Below are 27410 nucleotides of genomic sequence, written 5' to 3' on the forward strand. Positions count from 1 at the left end.
TAAGCGCTTTTTGCAGTGAAGGTCCCTTTCTTTGCACAAAAATAACTGAGTGAGATGCTCGGAAATCTCTGTAGGGATAAGGCGGTGAATGTGGCTCGCACAGGTGGGGCACAGCCCTTCTGTGGCTGCTTCTCTTAGATGTGTTCTGGCTTTTGATGTCTTTGCAAGCTTGACAGAACCTTTGTAAGGTCTCATCTATGCAACCTTCCGACGGTGAATGATGAGATCTATAAAACCTGCCTGGAAAAGATAACAGGCAGCCATTCCTATTGTTATAAGGTTTTAGTCTTGGAATTTACTTCATTAATCCAAATCCAGAACCTTAAATCAATAGTATAGTCAAGGATGACTTTAAAATAGTAGTATAGTGAAGGTTAATGGTAAGTGATCAGAATTTATGCATTTTTAATTTGTGCAACAAAGAAGTTCCTCTTCTCATTGTCTGGCCGAGCTCATGTGTAGATGCTGGTTTTCTGCTATTAAGGCATGAATCTCATGACAGTGTCGCTTCCTAAAGTCTTCGAGACCTTTGGCAGCTGAGCAGGAGGTAACACTGATGTATAGGATTTTAGAGCAATTTCAATCGATTGCAGAGTGCTTTGATTCACTTAGTAGCACGTGATTCTCTTCCCTAGCTTCCTTTCCATTTTTAGTTCCTGTGTTATCCAGGTAATCATTATCCAAGGGAAGATGCTGCTTCCTAATGACCGAGTCTTACTGAGCTTCTTGACAATCTCAGTGTCCTTTTGTAAGAGGCAGAAAGCCACCACGTAAGCAGCTGGTGCAGTAGGTATTAGCCGAGTCCCTCTTTGGCAGAGTAGATACTGAACTGAGTCCACCAAACTAGACAGATGTATACTTAAAATAACCAATGCTGAATTAAAATCCCCATCGGTCAGGGTTCTGTTTCACAAACACCAGTAATATTTGTGTATTTGAGGTGCTAAGCTTCCTTTTCCCTCTCATGTCACCCCCATCTTTCAGTCAGTGTGTCCCTTAGATTCCCCCTTCACAGGCAGAAGGCTCTGCTCTACTGTCAGCTTTTCACATCTGTTGAAAGCTTTTCAGAGGCAAAGCCAGGCAGCATAGCCATGGTCACGGGCTGGCATGGTCCGGGGGGCATTTCGATACGGCTGGAGTAGGAATTTGCCTGGTAACATGCTCTGCTTCAGGATTTGCTCCGATCCAGGTTGTCAGAGCTTCAGGCACAGTGAGCGTGATGGCTGTTGGCCAGGTCCTGACGCTGTCTTTCTCTCCCCTGGTGCTGTGATCCTGGATTCCAGCAAGTTCAATCACCAAAACATCGTGCAGTGCGTCGGGGTTAGCCTTCAGACGCTGCCTCGCTTCATTCTGCTTGAGCTCATGGCTGGAGGAGATATGAAGAGCTTTCTTCGGCAGAATCGACCCAGAGTGGTGAGAGAACTTCCCTGCTAGACTTGTGGTTGATTTTACTATGCCTGCTTTTTATGATTTTTATGAATTGGATAAAGGCCCTGAAGCCAAGCAGGGCTGTGTATGTGTCCCAGCCCCTACAAACTTCAGGATACATACATCTGTCCGCTGGACGTAAGCAGATGGTCAGTGAGAGAAAATGAAAGCAGCGCCAGAAACATAATAGCAGTCTATTAGTAACTGAGGAGGAAAGAGTAAAATCCTGTCCTGCCGTTCCAGAGTTCTCTGCCAACTAGACTACAAATTACAGGGCTTGCTTTCCTCAATGTCTGCCTTGTTTTCTGTGCGCCGTGATGGTGCGCAAGGAGCTGAAGTTCCGACACTGATAGGCAGTAACAGGAATTGGTAGCACGAGGTCCCCAGCAGGTGTGCATCAGCACCATATGGAGATGCATCAAAACTAGTTGAAGAGCTAAGCCTGTACACAGTAGCACTGTGACAGGGATTTAAGTCAATGCAAATGAAATTATCAAGTCAAATACTTTTGTTTAAGAAAACACCACTTTTATGAAAGCTGTTGTGAGGGTTTTTGCAAATTATCTCTGATTTCTAATATAATATTAATGCCAACCAAGTATGATGAATATTTGGAATTAATTAGTTTCAGTGTTCCTATAATGAATAGCTGCTTCCAGGTACGTGTTCTTCTGAACAGTGTGATCCTGGGCACCTCTGTTAAATAAGTATATATCTCTTGAGTGGAGGCTTCCAAAAAAAAAAAAAAAAAAGAAGAAGAGTTAGGCCTGATGCTGTTACTCCCTGCTGTACTGAGGTGCCTGTGCTGGCTGCCGGCAGGGCCGGGGCTGGCTGGTGCCTCATGCGCTCCTACACCGCATGCTGCAGTTGCACAGCTGCTTCTCCACACACACGTGCACCCCAAATAGTTATGACCATGCAGCTTCACGTGCACATGCCCCTGTGCTGGTAGTAACGTGTTGAAAGGTCGAGCTTAACCTCTTCCTCGTACAGGAGTAAATATACTAATTAAACGCGCTTACAGCACCCAGATGGAGGAGTTTGTATATCTTTAGTTTGGGCATTTGTAGTGAAATTGGTACAATTTCTGTGAGCAGATAAAGCCTGTGGGCAGCAGAGAATAATAAATACTCTTATCTGAGTATTATATATAGTTGTAATATAAAGAACTGTTTTTTTAAATATGATGTGAAACCAAACCTGCCGCTATGTTAGCCGGTGTGCTCGCGGATAGCAAATACAATAGTCCAGGTCCCCTCAGCACTGAAAAACCTGCTCCCCGTGCACCTTTTCTGAACACAGAACTGGCCCCAGCATTAACGGGTTTCACCACAAGTGTCCCTGGCTACAGGGAAAGGGCACGTCCACCCGCCTCTTCCGACAGAGGCATCCCAGAGCAGGGAGGTCTGGACGCCTGGGGTTCGATTTCCCCTCCTTGCTCCTCGTTTCCTCTCCAGAAATGCCTGCTTATGGCTGTCAAAGTTCTCCCGGGCAGATATCCAAGCACTTTGTATAATAATTTGCCTGGCCAGTAAAAATAGTGCTCAGTGGCTGTAGTGTATGTTACATGGTTTGAGCATGAGAAATTACAGCAATAACAGCATCCAGAAACAAAAGCAGCCTTTTCAAGAACAATTTATTTGATATCTCTTGGGCTTTTGATCAGCAGTGTAGTAATTCCTCCCCATCCTTGCTGAGAGCAGTACAGAAGTTCCTGGAGAAACACCGAGGAAATTTCCCTGTGGGGAAGTAAACATGGGATGTATGATAAGCAGGGCTTATGGGATGAAGATAAGCAGGGCTGCTGGAGAGGGGCTGCTTCGCTGCTCTTAGTGAGGGGAGCGGGTGGTGAGGGGCTGGTGCCGTCCCGCAGCCCCGCGGCTCAGCATCCCGCCTGCCGCGCTCCGAGGGCTCTGCCCCTCCCCACAGCGGGTGGGGGAGCTGCCCGCCCGCATCCCGCGCTCCCCCCGAGGTTCATGTGCTAATTGCTGTAGAAAACTTATTAACTCTTTAGCGGTGTGTGGGATGCTCTCTCCCCCCCCACCTGCGAAGGCCGCTTGGCTTCCGATGTCCCGCAGCCGGGCCCAGCGGGGCTGATCCCCGCACCGGGGCTGCTCGGGCCAGGCCCTGCGTCCCTGGGCGCTGCTCGGGGAGGGGAAGGGAAACCTCAGCGTCGCTTGGCTTAAACAGGAGTTTTTCTTTTCGCTTTGGTCTGCTTATGCTCCTCCCTGCTCCCGCCTGGCCCCGCGGGTACGCCTCTGCCTTACCGCCCTGCCCGCTGCGGTGTCCCCGCCTGGCCCGTGTCCTGCGCCGCTCTTCCTCCCTCGCCGGCCCGCCGCCTCCCCCAGAACCAGCCGTCCACGCTGGCCATGCAGGACCTGCTGAACATCGCCAGGGACATCGCCTGCGGCTGCAGATACCTGGAGGAGAATCATTTCATCCACAGGTGAGGCGAACGGCCCCTTCTGCTGTGGCCCGAGGGCGACGGGCTCACGGGTTACACAGAGCACGGTGTTTCCCCTGCCAGCACGGGCTCGGGCTCGGCTGTCCGGGCTGGTCCCACTGGTCTCACTGGTTTGCGGTGGAGTCAGGCCGTGCTCTGCCCTTCGGGCTGCGGGGGGCGAGGAGAGCCCCGTCCTCCCTCCCCGGGGCGGGCTGCGGGGCGGGCGGGTGTGCGGGTGGGTCTGCGCCACCAGGGGGCGGTGTCGCCCGTGGGAGCCGCTGAGGCGCGGCGGCCGCTGCGCCCCCCGCCCGGCCAGCACGGGGGAGGGGGGGCTGGTCGCGCCCCTTTCTCCTCGTTCGCAGAGCAAAAAAAATGTTGAGGTGGCAGGCGTCAAATATAATAAATAATACATTTATTTTATAATAAACTTATTATATGTAAATTTATTTTATAAATAATCAAATAAGGCGAGTGTTATCGAAGATGTAAGGGTTATTGTATCTGTGTATCTATACAACGTGTGTATATTTGGGACTGTTGCCTTTTAAAGTTCCCTGTCAGATATTGGGCTCCTTTGCTTCTGGTGAAGAGCTGCTTCAGCTCGCCATGTCCCAGGCACCACGTGCGCCCGGCTGCTGGGTGGTACTGGCCGGCTGCTGGGTGGTACTGGCCGGCTGCTGGGTGGTACTGGCCGGCTGCTGGGTGATGCTGGCCGGTGTGGGCTCAGCCCTGCTGTGCGGAGCCGGGGGCGGCCGGCGCGGGAGGGTGGCATGAGCAGCTGGGAGCTGGGGGGGGGGGGGGGGGCGCCTGGCTTCGCCCCACACGGGCCACCTGCAGGGAGCAGAGGGGCAGAGCTGGGCACGAGGGGCAGGGACTGGGGAGACTGCGGGGAACGAGTGCCAAGCAGCAATGGGAGCAAAAAGCCGTGACGTGGGGGTACGGGATATGTTATTGCCTCATGGTTAGAGCATCTGAGGAAGTTTTCAGCCTCCTTCATCCTGGAACAACAAATCAGTTCCTCTGAAGAAAGGGTTAAACTTTTCTGCCCTTAAAAAAGAGGAGCAGTAAAAGCGTGTCACAAGTTTTGACTCTGGGATCTTTTAAGTACCTGAGAGGATCCGTATTCTAATTAGAAACTTTAAAGTTAATCACTACAGCATTACTTGTTAACAACCCTTACTGTAATAGCGATGTCCTTCACCAACCTCTGCCCGCCTGATCTGCTGAGTTTATGACCGGGACAGATTTTGATTGCTGCCAGAAGTCCAATAGAAACGGCACAGACTTTTTCTCCACAGGTGTTTTATAAAACCAATTTTCCTTCCTCCTGTCAGGTAGATGTTCCCTGGTTTTCTTATCGTAGGTCACTGAGCCCAGCAGCCATCACACACAGCTTGTAACGCTGGTCCCAAGGGGACAGGTCAGCTGTCACTGCCCAGGGTTGATCTCCATTTCAGGAAAGAGATGGAAGAAACGTGCTTGAGTCTTTTAACAGCAGCATAGCTCTTTTATAAAAGGCTCTGGATCAGTTTTTGCACTGTTGGATCTATGGTATAGGCGACCTGGGAAGGGACTCGTTTTGTTTTAGCCTCAGTTCAGGAAACAAGTGCAGGAGAACCGTGCTCAGGCTCCTGCGCCTTAGTGCTGCTCGGAGCGGGTCAGGAAGGGGAGGTTCTCGCTGCGGACAGCAAGTACCCTGGGGGAAAAGTGGTCTAGTGGGGCTGTGGAGATGTCACCAAGGGCAGGTCTTGTCTAGGAGTCACAGCTGCTGATGGAAGAGAAAGCTGAGCTTGGCTTGCAGATCTGGAGGGATTTTTCAGGGCTGGCAGTGGGAAGAAACATGAGTTGTTCAAGGAGCTCCTTTTTCTTGGCAGCGAGCAGGACACACACCCCCAGTGCTATGATTTTTAATGAATTTCTTTTCAGAATGCATATTCAAGATGAACACAAATCCTTCAGTCTTGGCCACATAGTCATTGCTGCCACTCGTCACAGGCTACACCTGCCCCAGCAGCTGGCTGCTCCCATGTGTAGTTTTGCTTGGCTCCGCCGCAGGTAGCAGGAGCAGCAAAGCAACACTTTACCAGATCTGGGTCTACACGGACTTCCCAAGCAGCTTACCAAGATTACCCAACAGCATCACATCTGTAACTGATGGAGACACTGCTGCAATGCTGCTCTTCTAAAAAAAATTACAGCAAGAAAGAAATCTGTCATAATGTGGTTGAAGCAAAAGAAGGTTGGGTCTGTCCCTGGTCCAACACTGACCCTGTTTTCTGCCTTAGTGAAAGGAGACGGGAGCGGGCAATGTTTGGAAAACGCTGGGTAGAAAATGTAATGGAAATGCAGTTTAAGAATTTTGGTTAATGAAGATGATAATGTAGCTAGCTGGCTTCATTTCTTATTTTTAATAAGCTTTTCTCATTTGTGTAAAAGGTGACTTGGCTAAGGTTTGCAGGACTGTATCTAATCTTTCTTTATTCCTTTAGCTATTTAAGAGTTTAGAATTAGATTATTTTTTTTTTTTTTTAAAGAGATATAGCTGCAAGGAATTGCCTTTTGACCTGCACTGGAGCAGGACGAATAGCCAAGATCGGTGACTTTGGGATGGCGAGGGATATTTACAGGTAAGTGAAAGGCCATTTCAGTCCTGTGAGTAACTCGGTAATCTGTATCATTTTGACTGGTGTGAACTGCCTCATGGTGTCTGAAGCAGTGGAACATCTGTTATGTGTCTGGATTTGATTACGGGTTAACTCATTGGAGTGAACAGGCTGTACGCTAACACATCTGTGCCCACTAGCCGATATGCTTCAGCTGTGTTTATTCCAGACTGGGCCCCAGGGAACGCTGCAATCGCATGTGGACACTAAACCAAGCATAGGCAAATTTATTAGCTAGTTGATTATAAATAATCTCAAATTAAAGAAAAAATAAAACGAAACCAAAACCCAACCAAAATTCTCAGTTTATGATGTCAAGAAAACTTGCTGCACCAGCACAGTGTGCGAAGCACCGGCAAATTGGATGTCTTCAGCTGTGCACCTACAGCACCCTGGGTTCCCACCCCAGCTGCCGCGGTAGGAGGTACTGCGGCCGTGCGCTCTGCGTGGGGATGGCTTCTCGGTTTTCCCTCTTGGCCCCCATTGCTGCATGCAATCCCCAGCTGCTGTTGCTGTGGTGAGAACAGCTTTTATATATCTGAGCCCTTTCCAACCGTGTGATATCCTTCGCGCGTTTTCTCTTCCCAGAGCGAGTTATTACCGCAAGGGAGGCAGAGCCATGCTTCCTGTCAAGTGGATGCCACCAGAAGCTTTTCTAGAGGGCATTTTCACCTCCAAGACCGACACCTGGTAACAAATGTCTTTTAATCACTTCTGCTGCTCAGTGATAAGGGTAAGAAATGTACTGCTTGAGAATAAAAAAGTCTGTTCGGCAGGAACCTTAAAAAAAGGTCAGAATTTCACAGAATATTAGAAGTCTTCCCTTCTCAACAGAAGTACAGCTGAAGGATTCTGAACGAATTAAAAAATCTAATGTAAAAGGAGGTAATAAAAGTTCACTATACATAAATGTAGAGTATCATGTTTAGATTCCCAAGAAGTCTCAGTTAAAAATCAAAAATGCCAATCAGACATTTCCCTCAACCCTCAGGATCTGCCACTCAGTTTCTATCGGTGACACAGCCCGCTTATCTGTCTTGTAAATGACTCTCTATGTACCACCTAGGATTACTCTTTCGTATAATTTCTTTTTGTTCTGTATAAAATGACAGCAGATTTAATCAAAGTCCTTGCTGGTTGCTGAGGAAACAATATTTATATATCGGTTCCTCATATAACTTGATCCTTCTTTGAAATCAGCACCCCCAGCAGCAGCACGTGCAGGCGTGTGGGGGGGAATCTTTCCCTCTCCCCGTCCCGCAGGGTCTCCGCAGGGTGTGCTGAGTTGTTCCCTCAGCACCACGCTGACCCAGCTTCCTGAAGCTCTTGGTGGTGCTGCAAGAGAAGGGCTTGCTTGTTGGCATCCCACTGTCAGCAGCCGGTACTAAATGTTGTGAAGGGAAGTGCTACAGTTGCCGTAATAGGCCATTGTAAGTGAAAAGTACTGGAAATTTCTTCCACCTTTGCAGCAAATGGTGACTGTTACAATTCTGACCCTGCTGAAGCCTTGTCAGAACTCTCTGGACTGCCCTGGGTCTGTCACATGTAACTTCCAGTGGCACTGCCGCACTGACCCACAGATGTCAAGAAGGAGAGCAAGGTACCAGGACAAAAAATAAGTGCTGCTGCCTTTCGGTTTCACTGGCTGGCTCTTACTTGGTTTTGTTCTTGAACATCCTATTCCCAAACGCTGACTCAAACCTCTCGAGCCTTCCCAGGCCAGGTGGGAATCACCATGCCAGACCCAACAGTCAGCCCATCTGTAGGGTAGGGTGCTCCGGCGATGCCTGCTCTGACATAACAAATGCAGCAGAAGGAACATTTTCAGTTATTCATGTATTTTGAAACCTCTGCAAAGCTAGTTTTGGAGCTTGAGCAAAGGTTTTGATTGATTATTTTTTTGTATCAAAGTTGACTCATAATCACGCTAATTGTACATTACTGTGGTTGGCCTACAGCTTCGGAAGGTTGGCGCTGTGGTGTTACCTACGTGGCTTCATGCCGGGTTTGTGGAGCACAAAGCAAACCTAACTGGTATTGTTGGCTGCTCCCTGACACAGGTCCTTTGGTGTGCTGCTTTGGGAGATTTTCTCTCTAGGCTACATGCCCTACCCCTGCAAAACCAATCAGGAAGTGCTGGAATTTGTCACCAGTGGAGGAAGAATGGATCCACCAAAAAACTGTCCGGGACCAGTGTAAGTACTTCCTTACTCCCACAGCCCAAGGGACAGTGGGTGGCAAACAGGTTAGACAGAGGCAACTAGACGCCCTTAGCCAGGGAATGGTATTGCCCCAGGGTCGGGGGGTAGTTTGGAATGTCTCTTGAGCCGCTGCCTCCTGTACAGAGCCTAGAGCACTCTGGGATTTGCTGGAAGTAGTGGTCCCCTAATGGCTTGGGATCCAAGGATGCAGAAATGACATGGCCAGTTTTGCGCCCCTCCATTGGGCCCCGCACCAAGTGCAGTTCCTCTGGACCCATGGTCACTTCATACTGGAACACGTTTGGCATAATTACCTTTCTTGATCAATACTTTTTTTTTTTTTTTTTTTTCTCTTCTTATGTTAAGGTACCGGATCATGACACAATGCTGGCAGCACAGCCCAGAGTATCGGCCAAACTTCTCCACCATCCTGGAAAGAATCAAGTATTGCACACAGGTACTGTTCTTTGGTTACCCAGGTGGATGGTAATCCATGGATTGCCATGGATTGTCCAAGAGCAACTAGATTTAGTGCCCAAAACAAGTGAAGAGTCCTGCCGGGCTGAGTGGATTCCTTTCCCATTTGTGGTGGTGCTGCTGGCTCAGCTGCTCTTTTAATTTGGGTTTTCTGGTATCTGCCTTCACTCTCCCACCTTCAGTCCAACCGAAATGAGATTATACTGCTCCTGAGCAGGTGGATGCTTTCAGCTCTCAGCTTGTTCAGTAGCAAAATGTCCTCAATTTTGTGATGGAAAGGTGTTAAGAATCTCTTTTAGGGTCCATATTCTGACCTTGCCTAATGCTGCTCAGAAGCCATAGCTGAACTGGTGTGGAGTGGAGGGAGGGGATGAGCTGGCACGGTGAGTTCATCATCTGGGAGCATTTTACAGCTACAGGGCTGGATTCAACCTCCCAAGGGAGGAATTATAGACTGGTGACCCCAGCTTAGCTGCTGATTTCAGTAAAGCACAGCCCCTGCCCAAAAGGAGCATGTAAATGAGAGAGCATCTCTGCACGCCCTGTGAGCGTGTGATACCCAGGGGGCACAGAGCATCTTGCGTGGCATGCAGGAATATTGCCCAAACCTGATGGCAGCCTCTGCCAAAAGCTTTTTCACTCTCATCGCTATTTCTCTTAAAACGCAGCGGTGACAGTCACCCCGGGGGTGCTTGGGGTGTAACAGATTCTGGTCTCTCTTTTTCAGGACCCTGATGTGATCAACACTGAGCTGCCCGTGGAGTGTGGCCCGGCGCCAGAGGATGAAGGGAGTATGGTCGTGCGCCCCAACATTTCCAGTGGGGTGGTGCCTCTGTTGGTAAGCCCTTCTCTCACTCCTCAGACCACGCCTGAAGCGCTGGGCTCCCAGCATGCTGGACACAAACTTGTCCAGTGTCCCCAGGAGCTCCTGGTGGAGACCCTGAGCAGCCGGGCTGCCCGAGGGCCCAGCCTGCCATGCCTCAGTGATTTCAGCAGCGGGTCCTGCTTCCAGCAGACCTCAAACCAGAAGGTGGAGCTCAGCAATCCACCCACTCACAGACTTAAAAACAAAACAAAAAATCTTTGGAACCCAACCTATGGATCGTGGGTGCTAGACAACATCTGTCACTTCAGCCCCAACTCCAAGCTCAAAGCAGCTCCAGAGCGGGAAGATTCGGGTTTTGATGGGAATTGCAGTTCTTCTCCTAGCTCTCGGGCATCTCCAGCGTCTCCAAGTCGAAGCAACTGCCCTCACCTGGGTATCAGTGGGATTGAACTGGTGAAACTCCAGGCGTTCCCCTGCGGCAATGTAAATTATGCTTACGACGACCTGTGCTGCAGCAGTGACCACCAGCCTTCAGCTCTGGCAGAGGCCGGAGCAGCTGTGCTAAGGAGCTCCAGTCTGCACAGGGATGAAAAGCCTTTTTATAAAGCAGAGAAAACAGTGAGAGAGAGGGACTCTGGTCTGTCTTTGTCAGATGACCTGAGTGTTACGCCAGTATAACAGAAACGGTTCTTCCAAAGCTGAGGGAATGTCTGGAAGGACTGCTTCCTATTTCACTTACTTCCTCCCTTCAAGTTCCTTGAGATGGGTGATGTTTCAACATCAGCAACGTTCTGCTTCCTCCTTCTACCTGCCAGACCCCCAGATCGTTAAAGACAGTTGCGTTTCTATCTCTGTCCATCGAATGTGTTCCACTGAACCAGCTTCGAGGTGGAGAACAGTGGCACTGCTGCTCTGATTCAGCATATGACGCTAATGAACGGACTCCTCCTCAGTCTGCTCAAGTGAAGAGAAACGGACCTACCCTCCGCCCGCAGCATTTGGATGGAAATAATGACCAACACAGGTTGTGCTTCCTTCTGACCCTAGAAACCAAACCCGCATGCTGTGCCAGCAGCAACCACCCTGCAAAGGCTGCTGTGTTCCTGAGAGCTTTTTACAGTTCTGATGACTTACTGATGATGCTTGTGCACTGTAAGGGAAGTAACTAAATAGCAGCCACTTTTGCATCTGTTTTATGAGCAGACCCTGCAGACAAAGATGAAAATGAAGGTACTGTTTCCATTTTGAGCAGTAGGAGGGATGAAAAAAAAAAATCCAGACTCCTCTGAGCATGTGCTTTGAAAACAGGCAATGAAGAGGAAAACATATTTACTATTAAAAAAACCAAAACACCTTGGTGGAGCTAATAGTATCCCTTTGAATAGTGAAGGAAATGTGCTCCCTGCCTCATGGTGTCTTTTTCCTCCCAGCTCCTGGCATGGAAGGGACAGGTGGTTTTTCGAGAAAGGGTGAGCTGCATGGCGTGATGAGAAACTGACTGTCTCTCTCTTTAATGGGCTTTACTTGGGATGAACTTCGTTTTTGTAAGTACTTCAACATCCAGCAGTACTTCCCTGTGCGATGTTGGTAAGCGTTAAGCTGAGGTTCTCTGGTAACTGTTGAGCATTTGGTGCGCTGGAGCTCTTGGCTTGAGCACCTGCTCCTCTGCGCTAGAAACCAGGTAATGGAGGGGAGGGCAGAGGGACGGGGAGCCTGGTACGGCACGGAGCCCTTCGCACAGGGAGGCAGAACGGCTCAGCCATTTGAGAAGGCTGAAATCGTGACTTGGCTCCACACACCCGAGCAGGTCGGCATTTCTTCTCACCTTGCAAGCGTACAGACCTGCTGGTAGTTGTCATGTCTTTGGAAGGCAGCTCGTTTCTAAGACTTTGTTCTGTTGCTTAAGGTCTAAACTGATGTTTACTGGTCAAAGCCTGAAAAATAGGAAACTGAAAAATTAAATTGGATATTTATTTGGATAAATCCAAATAATTTGGATTAAGCCTGAACGGCCTCAGAGACATTCTGTCCTTGTCCCACTCCTGAATGTTGCCCTGCCAGCCTATAGTGGCAAACGGACATGTAAGAGGGGGTACGGCGGGGTGCCGGCAGGCTGCCTGAGGGGAGAGTCCCTGCTGATCACCCGCACGGCCAGTCGGAGTGTGGGCTGGCAGGAGGGTTTGCTCCGACCACGCAGGCTCCCTGTCCCCAGCGTCGCTCGGGGATGGACATGGCTGCGATGCAGTGAGGGAAGTACAGAGTGAAGGCTCTGAACCCATCTCGAGTGACATGCATCCTCAGTGCGGGTTTGTGCCTGGTGGTCTGACTTTGTGTCTGTTGCACGCTTCCGACGGTTTTAGGGCTTTGGCTCTAGAGTGAATAGTTTTATATACCGTCATGTCCAGACCTGAGTGGTGACAATGGCCACCCCTCAGTAATGACCCGTATGGTATGGGAATAATTCCAAATCCATGTTGTGCAATGACAGATGCTCAGGACAGGGGGGTCCCGCTGTGCATGGGCAAATTCCAGGAGTGGCGCAGGGGCTGAAGGGCTTAGTGGCCAAGGGAGATGGTTGCCTTTCCCTCACGCCCTTCTTTCCATTTCACCTTCACTTTAGCTCTCTGGCTTCTCTCATATTTAGCTCAATGTCTGTCCTATCTTATGTCCAGGAGCTGCTACAGCTCAGCTCAGCTGGATGAGGCAGGAAAGCCCAGTTAGCAGGAAATTTCCTCATTCTTTCCTCTAACAGTTTTGGTCATGTTTCAGGCTGGCCACCTCTGGAACATGCTAGTCAATAAGTACATCTACTCTTAGCCATCTAGAATAACATCAGTTTATCAACAACATCCTTACCTCTCAGATTATGTTAGCCCTACGGTTTATGCATGAGTAGGTTTTGCTTCAAAGGTGAGCTTCAAACCCTCCAACAGCTGGGACCGGGCAGCAGCAGCTCAGCCCCCTCCTCCCTGCACGCGGGGTAAGGCCAAGCAGAACGCAGAGCTCCCAGTTCAGCTGCAGCGGGCAGGCGCCGGACCCCTTTCCAGGCTCTGTCCCGAGCACAGCGCTGGGCTCACGGCCACGCTTTCGCATGTGACTCTGCTTTCAGTTCTCCTTAGCCAGCGGCACGGGTGGGAAATGGGTGGTAAGAGAGAGGGGTGAGTACTGACTTGTTCCGAAGCCGTGGAACCTTACACCACCTTCCCTTCCTGCAGACTTCTTAGATTCAGTCGCAGGCACAAGAGTTCTGTCCTTCTCGTGGAAATGCCTGTACCTCCCCGCAGATTCCAGCGGGAAGCCGGCAGGATCCCTGCTGTACATACGGCTACCCAGCTTCAGCTGCTGCTGTTTTCCCCGTACACAGCACCTGCCTCAGCGTAATTCACAAACCTAGAAAGGCCACTCATGATAAAACTAGGTAAGGCATTGAAAAGCGACGGGAGAGCACAGCTCTATTGCCAACGCCACAGGCAGCCTGGGCTGCAGCTATGCCTTCACGTTATAAACAAAATGCCAGTTCTTCAGTCCAGCACTTTGGACAAATACCTGGTTTTACGGCATAGCTGCGTCAAGGTACGTATTTACAGGAAGAATATAGACAAAGCTGCACTGAGCCAGAATAAAACTCCATCTTCCCCCTGTCTAACCCCTAAGGGTGACCAACAGTGGGGTGTTGAAGGGCAGCTGTAGGAGTAGTGATTATTTATTTGCTAGAGCTACTTCACTGGTTTACAACAGCACATAGCTCAGGGATGTACTGAGCCAGATGCAGTGTCTTGTAACAAGACAGAACATGGAGCTGCACATATACCAAAGGGGCACTAAAAGAAAGAGACAGGAATTTTAAAAGAATCTGCATTAGCAACCTAAGTTTTATATAAGGTCTTAACTCCCTCAAATGGAACTAAAGGTAAACCGTCTTCTGTCAGCACAGTTGCCGTGAATCTTTGAGCTGCAAGTTTTTCTGTGCACATCTGATGTCTTAGCTGCTTTTCAAAAACCCACACGAATAATGAATTTTAAAATAATATCCTGGAGCTAATGTAATAAAATGCTAATGTACCTCCTGTTGTGATGCTGAAATGCTACATGCTGTCCAAGCTATATTATCTAAAAAGAAAAGTAACAATCGCAACGACATGTACTACCACCATCAGTCCTACAATGCTGAGACTGAAACTTACTGTTCAGACAACCACAGGTTTCACAGTGCTCAGTTGCTACCATTTAAAAATATAACTGGCTTTAAACTGTTTTTAGGGAGACGCTTTTAGTGCATAATCAATAAGTTGAACCCACAGAGTCAAAATCAGATTACTTTGGCAACTGAAAGGCAAAATCCGATTTTGTTTCCTAGACAAATGACATGAGCTGGAGATCTGGGATTAATTCAGTTCTGTAATCCACGTGAAAAATCTTCCAGTGCTTCCCTACTGGAGAATCAGCCATTTATGGGATTATTATTAATTGCCCTTCATGACTGGTGTCTTGTCTTTTCACACATGACCAACTTGGTTTTAGATTTGTGTGTATATAGTTGGGTCTTTTTTTCTTCTGGGCTCAGCATCGGCACTATATGTCGCTTCATACAACCTCATACCTACATCTTAAAGAGGGGGCTGAGTAACAAAAGATGAAATAATGCAAATTTCCATTTGGCTTTCTCTGCTTTCTTTTCACATTTGTTGATATTCTTGCTTCTGATCTCTTATTTTTTCTCTCCTCAACTGAAGTGTTTTATATCTTTACCTTCCCTTTAAAGAAAGAGAATTTTTAACGGCTCAGATTTAAGGTGTCCCCCTCATACCAACCCTTTTCCTGAGGTAAGTTCTCCACTGATTTGCCAGCAGGCAGGTGCGCACTAAGAAAGCTTCACAAGTCTAATGCAATGGAGGTAACTGACTCCACTTCCAGTGCCTCCCCCTACTTACCCAAAAGAGAAGACGCTGCTCCTGGGAGTATTTGCACCCCACACCGTGCCAGCCAGGGACCACACTTCCTCAGACCCCCAGCTGCAGGGCTTGGCGAGGCAGCTTCTCCTGCAGGCACGGCTGTGCTCTCTCCTCCTGGCCGCCTGCCCTTTCCAACCCAAGGCAGAGAGCTTAGGCGTAACGTCACTGACATCTTCCCGTCTCGCCACACCACTTTTTAACTGAATTGGTTTTGATTTGGCATTACCCTGGACGATGGCAGCACTTCTGGCCAACTCACCTTTCTGGGTGACTGCTGTACATCAGTAGATGACTCGCCTGCTTCTATGCAATTTAAAGCTGGACACGTGTATACTTCTATATTTGCAACACAAAATAAAAAGACGCTAATGGTGCCAATTTGTTTCCCTCTCTGCTAAGTACCCTTTGCACACAGGTAAAAGGACAATGTCTTGCTGGAGAAGTGCTGTCAGTCCTGGAAGTTTGACTGCTTCTTCCCCGCTGCCTCACAGCACCACACTGCTCTGCCAGATGCCTTCTGATGCACCATTTTTTTATATATGGTAGGCTATGAGGCTATGAATGGAAATTTTTGAGACAGAGTTTACCTCAAAGGGAGCCGTCAAGCTCTGTGTGGATTGGGTTCTAAGGCAAACGTACTAATAGGTTTCGGAACCAAGTTCCAACGTTAGCTTCTAGATGCATTAGAACTAGTTTTGGTTTAGGAAATAATTAGATACTAAAGACTAAAAACACAAGAAACACTCAAATAAATAGGTTTTGTCTCTTCCCTAAGGAAATTACTGAAGAAAAGATGCTACTGCCCTATGACCAAATCACGGTGGATGTCTTTTTTTTTTTTTTTTTCCTTCAGTCTCATTTATTTAGTAGCATACACACTTCAGAGTAACAAACACTCAACCAATACAGTCAATGTCAAAAGTGACCATGGTCAGCATTGCATTGTAGTGTTCAGAACGGATGCAAGTGGATGATACAGGCCATTTGATCTCAGTACCTTAAGAATAACAAATAATAACAATAGCAATAAAAAAAAAAAAAAAGGAAGCAAGAGCCCTCTGAGATACTTAAGGGTTTGGTCCAACTCCCACTGAAATCTTTCCCTATTGTAAGAACTGGATCAGATGTTAAGTGAACCCCCCCCTTCTAAAATTTTTACCACTTTGGTTAAATGTCATGTGAATTTATATCCTTGTGAGGCCCCCAAACCCATCATTTTAAACTTAGCTGATGTATCTCTTTATGCATGGTGCACCTCCTCCAAAGAATCTCACCGCATCTTGCAATCAGTAATGAAGGACGGCCTCACATCGCTCCTGTGAGGTAAGTAGGTACTACTCCCGTCTGTAAAATGGGAATGAAACTGAGGCCTAGGATAGCTGTCAAGGCCAAAAAACCAAGTTACTGACAGGCTGAAGGAGAGGAGTCCTACTGCTAGACTCACACAGAAACGCAGCAGCTACAGCAGTAAGCATCGCTGCATCTAGTGAGTTTAAAGACCTTGGTGCCTAAGTCCGAGGTTAGCTGTTCAGCACCAAGCGCCTCTGGGCCAGCATATCTCACCACACTGTGGCAACACGTGCCCTCAGTGTCTCTGGAGCGAGGCAGTATGTCAGCAGAGGCATTACCAAGCGTACCTTACTTGTAGGTGAACAAGTACCTTGGTGAGCACGCATCAGCTCTGTGTCACACGCCTGTGCAAAGGCGTCATCGACACTCTGGTAAGCAGAAGCTTATTCAAGGTGGCTCGGGCCACAGCAAGAGAAGGCGGCACGGCTTCCTCACACCAGCAGGTCGGCACCCAAGGCCGTGCGGTGCGAGTCAGGTCTGGGAGTGACCCTGCGGCAGCCTGCCCGCGCCCCCAGCCCAGCCCCCCAGCCCCGGGGCACGGCTGCAGGCTGCTAACTGAGAGCCGCCGCCTCTTCTCCTTTCCCGTAGCAGCGGCAGGAGAGCGTGGCTGCTGCCTTCCCAGTCCCTTAGCAAGCCGAAGGCCCTTTCAAAGCTGACGTGCTAGAACTATTCATCAGCTAGAATGAATTTCCAAACCAGGGTCCGCTATGGCAGAAGTGGGGTTGCTTCCCCCCCGACCTTTTCAGCTACTGCAGAGGAATAGCTCATGCTCCACGCTCTCCCCCAAGACCACACACTGCAAACCACGCAGGTGCCAGCAGCAGCTGGGGTTTTGAAGCTGCAAGCACTCCTTTAGAGTGCACCAGACATTCTAAAAGTCTGTCTCAAACTCTCAACTGACGTTTGATCATCAACCTTTACTCTCTAAATCTCTCTTCTAGAACAATGTTACGCTGGTGCAAAAGATTCACATATGTGGCAATAGAAGAAAGAAATTGAATTCTGAAGATTAATTAGGCAAACCACTAATGAATTCTATCACCTTAACATTCTCATTCCTAACTTTTCTAATTTAATTTTTTATTATGGTAGAGACTGCTTGCAATTGCAGTCTCACAGAAAAGGTATTGTTATTAAAGCCCCCCCGTGAGATCTTACTGACTTCCTATCCTCCTTAAGCACTGCTAACCGATGGCTTACCTGATGGCTGCAGGAAAGGAGGGAGAGGGTTTTGTTTGGTTGGGCTTTTTTTAAATTGTATGAAATTCACTGCAGATTAATTCATCATCTCATAGCAGTTCAAAAATTAGGAGGCATCTGGAATGATAATATCTGTGCTTTCTGTTGAAGGCTTGCTGTCATTTCAAAAGAAAAAACAGTATAAACCCTCTGAAACACCCAAGTGGAAAATTCATTAATCATGTACTATAATGAAAATAAAACTGAAAGGGACTCTGGGAGGCCACAGAAGAAGTCTGAATTTGCAGTGAACTGCAAAAAATAATTACCAGTTTCAAACAACTTCTGTTTTAGGACAAAATGTTCCCACACATCATTACTTCCTACAGAATACCCACTCTATGTCATCTAATTTTTAGGTCACAACTGAGCTTGAATTTTTAATAGTGCTGTTTTGTTTAGAGGTGATGAAAAAAGTCATTAAATCTGACTGATCTCTTAGTACCGTAGTGTGTTATTGAAAGTAACTCCTTTTAGAAATGATTTCAGGCTCTTCAATTCTAATTACAAACGTTATAGATACATTTCATTCCAGAGCTGGACTCTACAGTCTTTTTTTTTTTTCTCATGATCACAATTATTACTGAAATAACAGTTTTCCAAAGCATGGAGTCACCTTCATATATCCTAAAGTTCTCAGAATCTCTCCCAAGCACAGGACACCAGCAAAGGACAGCAATTTCCGACCAACATGTGCTACTAGCTCTAAATGTTGGAAAAGCCATTAACAATCAAATAATAATACAAGCCTTGTCCTCATTTTGAAAATTGCATCATCACATTATTGATGTTAAAACCTGGAATGTGAGTGAACATGTGACTACTGATAGTATTTATACGGCTAGTATTTAAAGAACTGTTCAAGCGATTAGAGGCAGCCAACAGAGAAAGTATGTGAAGCCATTACAAGAAATCATTTCAGTCTTTCTTGATTTTAACCCAAACACTGTGAATCTTCTGTGGCTGTGCCTGGGTCACAGCAAAGGAAGCACGAACCACAGATGGTCTGTGATTCCAGACAGCAACTAGGCAATGTGCTGTATTGACATTCCTTCCCCCAGACCGCCCTGAGTTAACAGCTGACACCCCGGTGGGAGGATGCCTGGGAATTATCTCATCATTAGTGTAATGCTGTGAATGCAGACACATTACCTTTCCGACCGCTGTGTCACTCTTTATGCTTAAGTAAGTGGCAGCATCGTATCTGGGCAGGAACATGGCCAAGTAGTCATGTGCATTAGGAGACAGTCAAACCGTGATCTTAAGAGATCACACTGTTTGCTGGCTACTAGTGCGTGCGTGTGTGTGCGCATGTGTACAGGGGTTTCACCTTTAAAAATAAACAAGCCTTGGAAAAACCCCCTAGTTCCCTGGTCTGTGTGCAAAAGAGTCCATTACCGATTCTCAGAACTGCAGTTCAGCTGTCAGCGGCCAAATTTGCCAGGCAAGCCAGGCACTTTCCTAACAGCCCATGCAGTCTGAAAGTCAAATGTTTTTGGAGACAATAGGCTGCTATTCTCTCCCTAGAGTATTTGTAATCTCCTGAGAGGCTACATAAAAAGCAAAGGCTGTTCTTGGATAGAAGTGAATCGAGGCTAGGGCAGGGAAGAGGAGGAATAGTCAGTAGCAGTTACCACATCCAGCCACCACAAACTCCTGCCTCCCTTTGCTCCAGGCTTCTTGTGATCATCACTCATTTCCACCTTGTGCACACTGCAACGCAATGCAGCAGAAGTTGTTGGTCCAACCTATAGTGTACACAGGAGGGACGGGACTTTGAATTAGAGGGTAAAAAACACTCTTGCTGGTTTGAAAACTATGCAGTTCCCTGAAAAATGGTTATTCCTACCCTGAATCTCCAAGCACTTGCTCTGGTTCACTGAGAGGTAATCCGGAGTCCCATCTGTTTTCCAGAAATCAGAATTGTTCTGGTTTACCATACAGACCTCTTGACTCATGCTGGTGTGATTCCTGAGTATGGAGTTCTTTGTTCTCTGAGGACCAGTCTGAAGTTAGGCTGGTGCAATACAGACCAGTCTGGAGTTATTTAGGTTCACAGAGGGCCAATGCAAAGTCATTTTGATCACTAACTGCTGGGTTCTGGATGCAGCTCCCTCTGCACCAATGACCTCAGGAGTATGGAAGGGAGTTAAAGGTTTCCTTCTTACTGAGTAATCCCAGTAGAGCAGAAAGTTACAGAGAAGCCCTGCAAGTTTTGTGCCGATCTCAACTCATCTTTCAGTGATGCTTTCCAAGATGCCAATCAAATTGTCCAACCCCAACAAGTACCCATCCTCCCTGTTGCCTTCTTGCCAGGGGATCCTGTGATCCAGTGTCTGCCCATCGGGGAGAAGGGTGGTCTTTCCAAAATCGATCAGCCACACATTGGCGTTCCCACTGCCATCATGTACAAAAAGTAGTGAACTTCCAACGACCTGGAAGACAGATCGGGATGATGTGGTTAAATACACATCTTTAGCTCTCCTCTATCACTTAACACTTCCCAATAAGATGACCTTCTCACCTGTGACCCAACAGACTTTTGGGCTGCACTTACACACAGACAATTTACATGCCCCATTTGACAGTTATATCAATCAGTAACGTGTAAATGGGCATGTAGAGGGGGAAAGGGATCCAGAAGACCAAAAGGAAGAAGAGCAGTTCTCCAGCTCACTTGGCAGCAGGTCTCAATTTGAGCAAATCAGCCAAAGCCAGTGACTACTTTCAAAGAAAGACCATGACTCATGATTAACCAAAATGCCACTAGTGACATGAGGAAATCAACAGGGTAAAATAAAATGCCTGGTCTCAAAATCTTCAGCTGTAACAAGCAGAACTTACAATGCTACGGATGCCTCCTCCACAGCAAAGCATAAAAGGAGAACTTACAGAGCAGAATTATACAGTAAATCCAGTATTATAAAGCCTTTGTTGTCAAACTGCAACTGAATGCTACTGTACCAAATGCAAGCTTCCACACTACCATTCCTCTGTAAAGACTCCCAGTGGAACACCCCAAGATTAGAGAAACTGCAGGAAACTGGTAGTAATAAACCATTCCCTGCAGCGGTGAGACCTGTAGGTGCTGGGATGTTATAAAGACAGAAGGATTTTTATTATTCCTCAACTGTTTTAATCTTCTGTATTGTTGTGATGGAGGCTTTAGGGTATCTGTGTTGGTAACATACATATAGTTTTCTTCTACTAATACAGCAGGCTAATCCAAAGTACATCTGAATGACCAAAGCAAGCAGCAACGCACCTCACAGTATTACACTCACTGCTCACCTCATGTCGCTTGAAGAAGTCTGAGGATTCAAGGATGACATGAATTTCCTGCAGACGCTTGAGGTATTTTTTCTGGAGGAAGGAAAAAAAACAACCCATAAACATTTAAGTAAAGAATGGATAGAGATACTCTTGTTTACAAGAGTTAATATAGTGAAGAGATCATGTTAATTTTAGGCTAGAGGTGCTTCAAAACAACAGGTTCATCACTTGAAAGTCAATCTGAAAATACACTTAAATAGGCTTTCATAGCAGATGAACAGACTGGAGTTCCTCTGCTGCGTGGCTCAGGCCAAGCACACTTCTGTCCTGCTTGGATGTACTGAGAATTTCTGCATCCCTTTTTTTTTTTTTCCTCTTCTTTTTAAGAAAGACAAAAAATCTCAAGCAATTAAAAATCTTTCACTTCTCCACAGTGAAAAGACAATGAAATTTTACACACATTTTTAATGCTGCCCTGTGTTACCAAGCGCGCTCCTCCTGGAGGGCTAATCTGCCTTCATAATGCCTTCGGCACTGCAGCCAAACACTGTGGCACCCTGAGCAGTTCCAAAGACAAGACACGTTATGCCACCCGCCACACGGCAGCGGTTATGCCCGCGGAGCAGCACACAGGAGTGGCCCTTTGGGGCCAGTCTCGTGCCTAGGAGCACAGCCAGCACCGGGCTCACCCCCTGCCCCTGCGCTCTGGTTTTATCCCCTCCAGCCTGAACTCCCAAATCACAAGTTTTCCTGCCAGCACAATCCTTGCTCAGACATCATCATCACCCTTCTGATGCATCTAATATTCATGGTCAAAGCTGACGGCAAGCCGTAAGTTAGCTTGACTGATGTTTTGCTAGCATAAGGAGCTCAGCTGGCCGCTTCCCACAGCCCACCTAGTCCCCGTGTCCACTCCCATCTGCCGAGAGGGACTGGAAGTCAAAACCATTTTCTTCCTTGGTAGTTTAATTCATTTTTCTTGCACCAGAGGAAGCATGGCCCTGAAGCAAGTTCATTGGGTCAAAGATAGTTAACCCAAAGAGCTCAGACTCACCAGAATAGTTGTGTTGCCCTCAATGAATTCCACAAAAACCTGTAGAACTTGCTCCTGTGTCTTTGTAGTTTTGAAGTTTGTGTTACATGTTCCATCCGCCTTCTGCACAAAACCACACAAAGATAAAGATGATTTATACTACACACACGTATCACTCCCCTCATCAGTCAATCCTCTTGAACCATCAGCAGCTCAGCTCTTGCTAACCAGATGAAAGTGAGCAACTGAACAGGAAGAGAGCAGATAAACCAAGCAAGGAGTGGAGGAGACAAGATACCAGAGCTGACTGGATACCTTTAAATGGCACTTCATTTCCTGTCAAGTGCAGTTAAAAAAACCCACACAAACAACAACTCACAGTATTACCAGCTTGCAGGAGGGTTTTCTCACATGAGTACTAGCAGCGCAAAGTTCAATGGGGCAAACCACAGCGACCTCTTCGGCTGCCCTCTTGCCCAGCCTGGTGTAGTCTAACCCTGGCTGGGGCAGTAAGGGGCCATTTTCAAACCCGATTTTACTAGTCCTTTTTGTTTGTTTGTGTTTGGTTTGGTTTTTCAATGGGGAAATCAAAGACTGTGGTTAAGACTCAGTCCCAAATATACATTTGCAAATTAGCATGACCCAGAAGTCACAGAACGGAGAGCTAGCTGCAGGCAGGAACAACTTGGGATTTGCAATACTAGCAGTGACAAAGCAGGTACGTGAATTTTGGCAAAAGACAGCGTGGGCATGCTTGTGTCCAACTAGATCCTGGAGAAATACAGAGTGGTTTTGTGCTAACAGTAAGGCTCAGTACAAAAGCATCCTGCTGCTGAAGAAACAAGTCTATGTGCTGGTAGTGACCAGTTTGTACCCGTGGAGCTACAAGTAAACAAGAGCAGTACGTGAATCGGAGATATCTGTCAACATAGACTACACGAATATGCATTTCTCCAAGAATATCCCTGTTGCTTCAAGAATCACAAATATGAGCTGTTAGCACACGCATGTAAAATACAGCAATTCTTGCAGCTGGTAGCCTGTATCCACTAAAAGCCTGCAGGATTATCAAACCATATTCTTCTCCATTGTATCAGTCCAACCAAATCCCTCGTTTCCATTACAAAAGTAAATTTAACAGGTCATCAAAGTGTGTTCCCTCCTACATGTTAAAAGTCACTGCACCAAAACCGGGTAAATTCAGCTCTGGTCTCTGCAGGTGAACACTATTTACTCCATAGCAGAACTCAGCTCCTAGTATATACACAAAAAAACCCCAATAATGCTAAATTTCCAGATTTATCATGCAAAAGAATGAACTGACTGAATGGCAAAGCCATGCAGAACAGCCTCCCACCTACCAGATTTTCTAGCAGCAGAATAAACAGAATTTTATTCCAAGGCTGTGGGCCAGATACAAGTGTGGCATGTCAGCCTGATGAGATGTGTAAGTTATGCAAAAAAAGTTCAGCAGGTAGGCAGTGCAAGTTAGGAGCCATCTGATCTGGTGCGTTATAATACTCAACAGCACACAGAAAGCTGGCACTTAATCTGACGCCTCGTACCTCTACACTGGAGTAAGGTCGTTTTAAAAATGACTCCCCGTGCCCCAAATCCCAGAGCAAAGTCTTGAATAGCTTCTGTATGTTCCCTTTTCATCCTTTTTTGTCTGGACAGACTAGTTTCTTGCTTCTCTGTTGTTTAGAAACACTTCTGTGATTTTGATCTTTTGCAGTGGTTGGCAGGAAAAATAACTGCTGCCTGCCTTTACCTGCTGTAAACAACATCCAGATTTTGAATGGCACCATCCCTCGTATTCTGGACCAGGTCCCTGCAACAACTCTGGAGGCACCTGATCCTCACGAGGCGCTTGCCCGCCTCGCTCCAAAGGTGTACCTTTGTCAAGGCCTCCACGTACCCTCCTGCACAGCAGGGCAGCCTGTTGCACGGTGTGGCTGGTGGGCCACGGGCACCACTGCTCATCAGATGTGGCCATGACATAGCTAGCGGGAGGGCAGGTTTGGTGGCTCTGGAAAATAGCGCTACCTATCTTAACCCGCATGGTCTTGCTCTGATTCCTCTGCAGACTTCCCCTAAAGGGTTCTGGGTTAAGGTCGTGACCTAAATGGATGCACAAAGATTTGTGAATCAAATCTGGTGTCCTCCTGGGAAAATGGCTATCCCTGATTGAGGGCTAAAGGAATGGTACACCAAAGGAAGAAGTATCTTCCCAAACTGCACAGAGATTCAGTGACAATGGGAAGCCAGAACTCCTGATTCTCAGCCCCATGCATCTGTGCTCTGCAAAACTATTACCTTAGTGCTGTGGAGACAATGTTTGTGATGCCTAGCCTTCAGCAGCCCCCTCCAGAGAGGAAACCTGCATTCCGAATCTAGCAGCCACAAGAGACAGTGTCAGGTTCCGACCACAAGGAAACCCAATGGTTCAAACTATATTTGATAAGTGGAAGAGCAACGCATCCCATAAATGAACCTGACGTGATTTCAGAGATATGGAAGCGAGGCAAGGAAAAGAGATGGATCACCTAAAGAGAAAAGGTATCCCGCTGATGAAGCAACAGTGCGTACGGTGAATCAGATCCCATTTATTGGCAGCCACTTCACAGAAGGGCTTCTATCATACCACTTCCATTGCTTCTGCTTCTTACTCCAGGGCAGGAATATTTCTGGATGACCAAGCCCAACATACCTACGCAGGTAACTCCAGGAGTTATCAAGTGCTCTTGGGGAGAACCACCTCTTTTTCCCATCAACCACTAGCTGGCACCACTAATCCTTACAGGCTCTCCTCTAAAAATGGGGATCTCTGCAGCATGGTTTTGCTTTTCTGCAAATACGCAGAACTGGACGTACAGTTCAGCTACAGTGAAACAGCATAGGGTGTACTGACTAGCTGTTACTGCTTGAACAACTCGCTTTCTGTCACCATTTCTCCATGTAAAGAAATAAGAGAATGACACCGACATCCCTCATAACAGCACACATTTCCTGTGCTTAATCAACGATAAAGTATTTGTGTCCTGTTTTGCTCAGTTACAGCACTGTCTGGGAAATATCATGCCGTCTGTGTGCCATACGGCTCCTACCCACCTCTGATAACCAACCACAGCACAAAGAACAAGCCAGGAGGTTTTACTGGCATCCCCTGTGCTCCCTTAGCTCAGTCACTCTCCAGGACTCAACACAAATCTGTGCATCTTCTACACAGACCACCTAGCTTTCCAAGAACATATGTAAAAGGTCTTGAGATCATCTGGGTTTCCGACTCCATTACACAGAGCATCCAAACACCTGTGGGGTATAGGAATAAAATAGGTATCTTGATAACATCATTAGATGGCTAAAGGGTAAGACATGAAGCATCTTGGCTGGACTGGAGCCAGATCCTCTACCGCCCAGACAGTTCCTGTATGAGGATGCCTGTATCTAGCAGCCAGGAGTGGGTGGCACAGCATACAGGGGGCCAGCACAGCATGAGCTGGAAGCCCTAGTTCCTGTATCACAGCAGGAGAATCTGTGAATGAGGAAGGGAGAAGACAACACAGGGAAGCAGAGAAGAAAGGGGTGTTTAAAGAGCCTCTGCTCATCAGCGTCACCCTCTTTTATCTCTTCTTCCTATGTGCTTAAACTAGGAAATGGAAGAAAAACTAATCCATCTTATAATTTACAATGACCTAACAAACCTAAATTGAACCTATATGCTCTGGGAACATCCTGAAATCACACAGGATAACCCATGCTAACTTCTTCATAGCTGTCCCGTCACGAGCTTCAGGTGACAAGTACTCACCCAGGGTGCAGGTGGGTTTGGGCAGCCCTCGCCACTGCTCCAGGTACACTATCTAAACCCAAGCAAACTAGTGTAAGGCTAGCTGTTACAGGCTGTGCAGGCAGCAAGCGCACTTCTGGGTTCCAATAAGCGTTAATGTTCAAGTAACCAAGTCAGGTGGCTGATACTTTGAGAGCAGGTCCTAATGGGCTTCTGGGTAGGCATCTGTCATTGCCATGGGGCACAACAAATATAAAGAATTAATGGGCAGGGGAAAAAAATGGCCAAGGTTCTTCTGTGGCTGTAAGGTAGTATCCTAGGAATGACACAGGGGCACAAACTTATCCATCAAGAACAGCAGATGGACTTTGTTGACGGAGAAATGTTATTTTTGGTTGTTTTGGCTTTATTCCAGCTCCATCTATACTGGGTATTGTCATGTACTTAAAAGGAAAAGGGGTCTCCTTGATCCCAAGAAAATCTACGCTAATGCTTTTAACATACCTTGCAAATAAACATAACTGGAACAAAAACGCTTTACTGTGATTCACTCTGAATAAATATGTATAGCTCCTGGATATAAAAAAAAGTAATTGCACGGGGAGAGGCAGTTATTTCTTCAGTTCTGAATTCTTCCTTATAAACAGTCTCATTTTCATTCTGTCTACACGGTATATGTGCTTGAGCCCTTCCTGCAGTGTCTCTGTGGTTGAACCAAGTACGGCTGATGTGCATTTGATGCTTAACTTCATCAATACTACTCTGTCATAATTAGAATGGCTGCTTTAAATTTCAGTTAGTGCATTTTCACTTAATCCTTTGGAAAAAAACTGGCTACTGATGCGCACTAGCTTTTTGATTAATCAACAAATCAAACAAGTTCAGTCTCCAAGAACAGGCAGAAGTGAAACTATTACCTTAATCCCTTCAATCCTGAAGCCCAGATTGGCACTAGAGCTGATGGTTTCCCTCCACTGCATGTATCGGGGTTTGGTGACAGCATGCTGGGCATTTTCTTCAGCTGTGGGAGCAAGAGGATCCACTTCAATCATTTTCTTGTACATGTCCTTACGCAGCTTTGGTTTCTCACGGGCCTTAGTCAACTCTTCCTCCAGGTATGTCCTGCAAAAGCAAAAATGTAAAGACTCCCCATACATTTCCTTTTACAACTTATAAACTGGCCTCAAGAAATATCAACCAGGAAAGTAAATGTTATCATTACCCCAGTTTTGTGCATGGTGAAACTAAAGGACACAGACTAATGACTGCATAGGCACACTTAGTGAACCAGCTGCAGGAACCGGCAATCGTGCCATTCACTTCTCCCAAGTAACAAGCAACAGGACAAGAGGAAATGGCCTCAAGTTGTGCCTGGAGAGGTTTAGGCTGAATATTAGGAACAAGTTCTTCACCGAAAGGGTTGTCAAGCATTGGAACAGGCTGCCCAGGGAGGTGGTTGAGTCGCCACCCCTGGAGGTATTTAAAAGGCATGTAGATGTGGCACTTGGGGACATGGTTTGTCGGTGGGCTTGGCAGCCCTCAGTTAATGGTTGGACTCAATGACCTTAAAGGTCTTTTCCAACCTAAACAATCCTACGGTTCTAGGATTCACTTCTTGTTCTAACTACACCTTTACTTACTGTTACATGTTACTGTTATGTCCTGCTAACAGAATGGGAGAAAGCTGAATTCGTACTGAGCCATGCAACAGAAATGTATTTTCAGAGGACAGTTA

The 27410-nt window shown here is 47.1% G+C and overlaps 2 protein-coding genes across 3 annotated transcripts in view; one reads left to right on the forward strand and one right to left on the reverse strand.

Annotated features, from left to right (window-relative positions):
* Positions 1 to 16111, forward strand: part of LTK (leukocyte receptor tyrosine kinase) — a 79497-nt gene extending 63386 nt beyond the window's left edge. The window contains exons 18-24 of the mRNA XM_080396339.1: positions 1284 to 1413; positions 3777 to 3874; positions 6406 to 6498; positions 7123 to 7224; positions 8595 to 8729; positions 9102 to 9192; positions 9940 to 16111. Coding sequence (XP_080252465.1) covers positions 1284 to 1413; positions 3777 to 3874; positions 6406 to 6498; positions 7123 to 7224; positions 8595 to 8729; positions 9102 to 9192; positions 9940 to 10716 — 1426 coding nt within the window. The 3' untranslated portion in view covers positions 10717 to 16111. The remainder of the gene's footprint in view (positions 1 to 1283; positions 1414 to 3776; positions 3875 to 6405; positions 6499 to 7122; positions 7225 to 8594; positions 8730 to 9101; positions 9193 to 9939) is intronic.
* A 1904-nt stretch (positions 16112 to 18015) lies between these two features.
* The window catches only part of ITPKA (inositol-trisphosphate 3-kinase A), a 38293-nt gene continuing 28898 nt past the window's right edge, over positions 18016 to 27410 (reverse strand). Inside the window, exons 4-8 of one of the 2 annotated variants that reach the window (XR_013929361.1) lie at positions 26593 to 26797; positions 21907 to 22008; positions 20871 to 20942; positions 19429 to 20014; positions 18016 to 19327 (exon numbers count right to left, since the gene is read on the reverse strand). Coding sequence is in view for 1 of the 2 variants with exons in the window: in XM_080394838.1 (XP_080250964.1) it covers positions 19811 to 20014; positions 20871 to 20942; positions 21907 to 22008; positions 26593 to 26797 (583 nt within the window). In the remaining variant the exon portion in view is untranslated. Of the gene's footprint in view, positions 20015 to 20870; positions 20943 to 21906; positions 22009 to 26592; positions 26798 to 27410 lie in introns of both variants that reach the window. The other variant, XM_080394838.1, reaches the window with a different exon arrangement.

This window comes from Falco punctatus, assembly GCF_963210335.1.
Source record: "Falco punctatus genome assembly, chromosome: 7".
Lineage (NCBI taxonomy): Eukaryota > Metazoa > Chordata > Aves > Falconiformes > Falconidae > Falco > Falco punctatus.